The following is a 2,109-nucleotide window of genomic DNA, read 5'->3' on the forward strand; positions in this document are numbered from 1 at the left end:
TAAAAAGCGTTGCGTAAGCGTTTGGATTGCCATTTTGACACAGTTTAAGAGATTCAGTGGCTTTCACAGATTGGCCACTTGACATGTTTACATAACGGGACTTCCAGGAAAAAAAAAAAAGTTAATAGAAGCAATGCAGATGCGCTGAGAGTTCATATATCACTGCACAAGAAAACTACTTTGATGTTTAAATCAGACACATATCAGTCTGAAACTGCTTTGCCAGGTTTTTCCCATCTGATAAACTTTCAAACTCCAGCTCATGCTGGACTTTCTGGATTGTTTGATTCTTAGCTGCAGTCACAAGCTCACACCAGTGTAGCTTCCTTGCTTCTTTAAACAGCAGCGCTTTGGATCAGAACTCTTTCCGCAGGCAGGTGGAACATGTACCGTTTAGCTGAATCGCTCTAAACGACGACGGGTTGTAAAAGCCAACATCATCCTTCATGATTATCAAACATGCTGAGGAAACAGTTACCAGTCGGACTTCATCTAAACCAGCTATCTGGGGGGTAAAACAGAAAATGCAGGTCCTTACTGTACTGTAGCTAGAAGCAGCAGGAAGATGTTGATATGCGATAGCCGGTAGTTTTTCATGCCAGGAAAACAGAGCAGAACCGAAATGTGATTTATACTGATGCTCACATTCAGCCGTGAACCTTTACAGACAAAAATCCGATACGCCAGAATGTGTTGGCTGCATGGCTAATGGACTGTGCTTTTATGTGGCCTCAAATGTAGTCTTATCTGTCCTGTGTGTCTTTGTTCTCCATGTGCTGAAAGTCCTCCCAACCAAAAGTTTCTAGCATCGCCTGGGTGTCTTGGGTCTGCCGAGCTTTTCCTATTTTACGTCCAACATGTGTTTATTGGAGTATTGTGATACACTCATGTGACAGCGAGCATTTTTGAGTTTTTCTTTTTTTTTACAGTATTGGCTGAACTCTGTGTTTCATCCCTGCAAACTTTTTGTCTAATCAAAGTCTGCTTCCGTGTTCAGTTAAAGGTTGAGACGCGTAGATGTGCAGTTGCGTAACTCTTCGCTGTATCCTCTCCTCTTCTATCTCCTCCTCCGTCTCTCCAGGCCAGTGAGCAACATACCTCAGGGCGCGCTGACAGTCAACACGAACCCCAACGTCAACATCAAGTCCGAACCCGTCTCACCCAACCGCGACCGCAGCACTCCCAGCTCCACCAGTGGCGCCGGCGGAGGCGGAGGCGGCCACGGTCAAGTGCAGGGACAAGGTCTGGTGTCGGTCGCCTACCCCGGTACCCTGCGCCTGGAAGCGGGAGGCCAAGGCCGCTCGCCCGTCGACAGCCTCAGCAGCAACGGCAGCTCGTACGAGGGCAGCGACCGGGACGACGGCACCCAGGGCCGAGGCGGGGGTCCGGACTTCCACCACCAGGCCGGTGCTGGAGCCCAGCAACCCACCATGGTCCTCCTGCGGCCCTCTTCGGCGGAGCCACAGGAACAGGACGGGACCAACGTCAAGAGGATGAGACTGGATACCTGGGTCACATAGAGAGATGGATGGGAAGAGAAGGATGGACAGATGGAGGATGGAGATGTGTACTTGTGGCTTGTGTACATGCCCCCACCAGCCCCGACGACCCCATTCTCCCCCTTTCATACACACATAATATACCCACCGTCGATCCAGTAACCTACTGCCCACACAGGAAGCCCTGACCTTCCACATACATACACAACACGAGTATGCTAACACACTCTTGTCGCACGTGTGGACACTGACGCTCACTTGTATGGCAATGTGCATTCACTTTTGAACTCTAATGTACTCTCACTCACACAATCAAAGCCCCCCAGGGGGTCGAGCCACCAAACCAGGGATTATTTATCAAAAACAATTACCATATAGGACTTCATTCAGCTGTATTTGAATAGACGTGAATGAGTTAAGTTTGTAATCAGGCCACAGCGGCTAATAAAAGCCCAAATTTGGCCCCTGAACTACTCCCTAACATGCTGACAGTTGCTGGCAGAGCAGATAAACAAACCAGACTCGGGTTTCCCTGCATGCCCTGCATTCGGTTAGAGGCTGGTGGCATTCTTCCACCCTCATGTCCTTACTGTCTGTTTGTCCACAGTAG

General features: G+C 49.4%; 1 protein-coding gene across 8 annotated transcripts in view; it reads left to right on the forward strand.

The window, feature by feature from the left end:
* mef2d (myocyte enhancer factor 2d) overlaps window positions 1–1,802 on the forward strand; it is a 73,613-nt gene extending 71,811 nt beyond the window's left edge. For all 8 annotated transcript variants that reach the window (XM_008297922.1, XM_008297926.1, XM_008297924.1 and 5 more), the window contains one exon: window positions 1,082–1,802. In XM_008297922.1, coding sequence (XP_008296144.1) covers window positions 1,082–1,520 — 439 coding nt within the window. In that variant the 3' untranslated portion in view covers window positions 1,521–1,802. The remainder of the gene's footprint in view (window positions 1–1,081) is intronic.
* Window positions 1,803–2,109: the final 307 nt, after the last annotated feature.

The sequence above is a fragment of the Stegastes partitus genome, unplaced genomic scaffold (assembly GCF_000690725.1).
Source record: "Stegastes partitus isolate 25-593 unplaced genomic scaffold, Stegastes_partitus-1.0.2 Scaffold1259, whole genome shotgun sequence".
Lineage (NCBI taxonomy): Eukaryota > Metazoa > Chordata > Actinopteri > Pomacentridae > Stegastes > Stegastes partitus.